Consider the following 1,142-nt stretch of genomic DNA (forward strand, 5'->3'; position numbering starts at 1 on the left):
GGGGACATGGGCGGGGACACTGCGGGGGCAATCACCACCGACGGATGGGCGGCGGGCGCTGGGCGGGGAGCAGGGGCCGTGGCGACCGCGGGCGCCGGAGGTGATGCTGTGGGGGGCGTGGCGAGGGGGGCGGCGGTGACGGGCGGAGACACGGGGCCGCTGGAGGGGGGCACGCCCGTCATGGCCGACGCGCATGACGTGAGGTGCGTGAGAAGGCGCGACGACACGGCGGGCTCCAGGCTGGGCGAGGCGATCAGGAAGGACTGCACCTGCTGCGCCGCCGCCACGAAGCCCTGCTGGAACTTGAGGGCGTCGTGCCTGGGGTCGTGGCCGCCGGGGGGCAGAGTGAGGCGCCGGCGCTGGTTCAGGCGGCGGACGTGACGGACGGTCAGCTCGAGGATGTCGGCTTTCTCCAGGCGGGTGACGGTCTCCCCCTCGGCCTGCAGCGCCGCCACCAGGAGGTCGCGAAGCTCGTCGAGGCAGCGGTTGATGCGCGCACGCCGCTTCCTCTCCAGCAAGGGCTTCATCACTCGCTTATACTGATCCGTGCGGGACACTGGCTCCATTTGCACCGAGGAAACCATCTTAATCCACACTATGTAATTCCAGAACACTGCAGGAACAAGTCTCTCTCAACTGAGGGCGAACACTCGAGACGGACAGGAGCTCTCGATATCCTTCCGCGGACGGCTGCGTTTAAGATCTAAGGTTGACCGGGCCGGCCGGGTCTATAAGTAGTGTGGGAGCTCGTCATCCAGCGGCTGCCGGATGCCTCCATATGCCAACGCGGGGAATTGCTTTGGTTTATTTTCGTTTTCATTTGCTATTCTTATCGACAATACGATGCATACAAACTAAGGGAATGCGGTACTATAGCATGAATCAATATATTCGCACAAATGAAGCAGAAATGAAAAGAAACCAATATTTACGGCGAGTGGCAACGGCCGCGTCCGGGCGCCTCGTGGGAACCTCGCGCCATGCGTCGTCCCAGTGTAAGTAGCGGGTGCCCACTTGCACGCCCGCACGCCCCCATCTTCTCACGCTCGCTCTCCACTTATCTCCAACGACAATCGCCACCGTCATGTCACTTGAAGATACGTACGAGGTTACCGAACAATATTTCCCTAAGTCTGAACCCA

General features: G+C 61.9%; 1 protein-coding gene across 1 annotated transcript in view; it reads right to left on the reverse strand.

Annotated features, from left to right (window-relative positions):
- Positions 1-711, reverse strand: part of LOC113818374 (enhancer of split mbeta protein) — a 1,837-nt gene extending 1,126 nt beyond the window's left edge. The window contains exon 1 of the mRNA XM_027370588.2: positions 1-711. This exon is cut by the window's left edge and continues 1,126 nt beyond it. Coding sequence (XP_027226389.2) covers positions 1-584 — 584 coding nt within the window. The 5' untranslated portion in view covers positions 585-711.
- Positions 712-1,142: the final 431 nt, after the last annotated feature.

This window comes from Penaeus vannamei, chromosome 24 (assembly GCF_042767895.1).
Source record: "Penaeus vannamei isolate JL-2024 chromosome 24, ASM4276789v1, whole genome shotgun sequence".
Classification (NCBI taxonomy): Eukaryota; Metazoa; Arthropoda; class Malacostraca; order Decapoda; family Penaeidae; genus Penaeus; species Penaeus vannamei.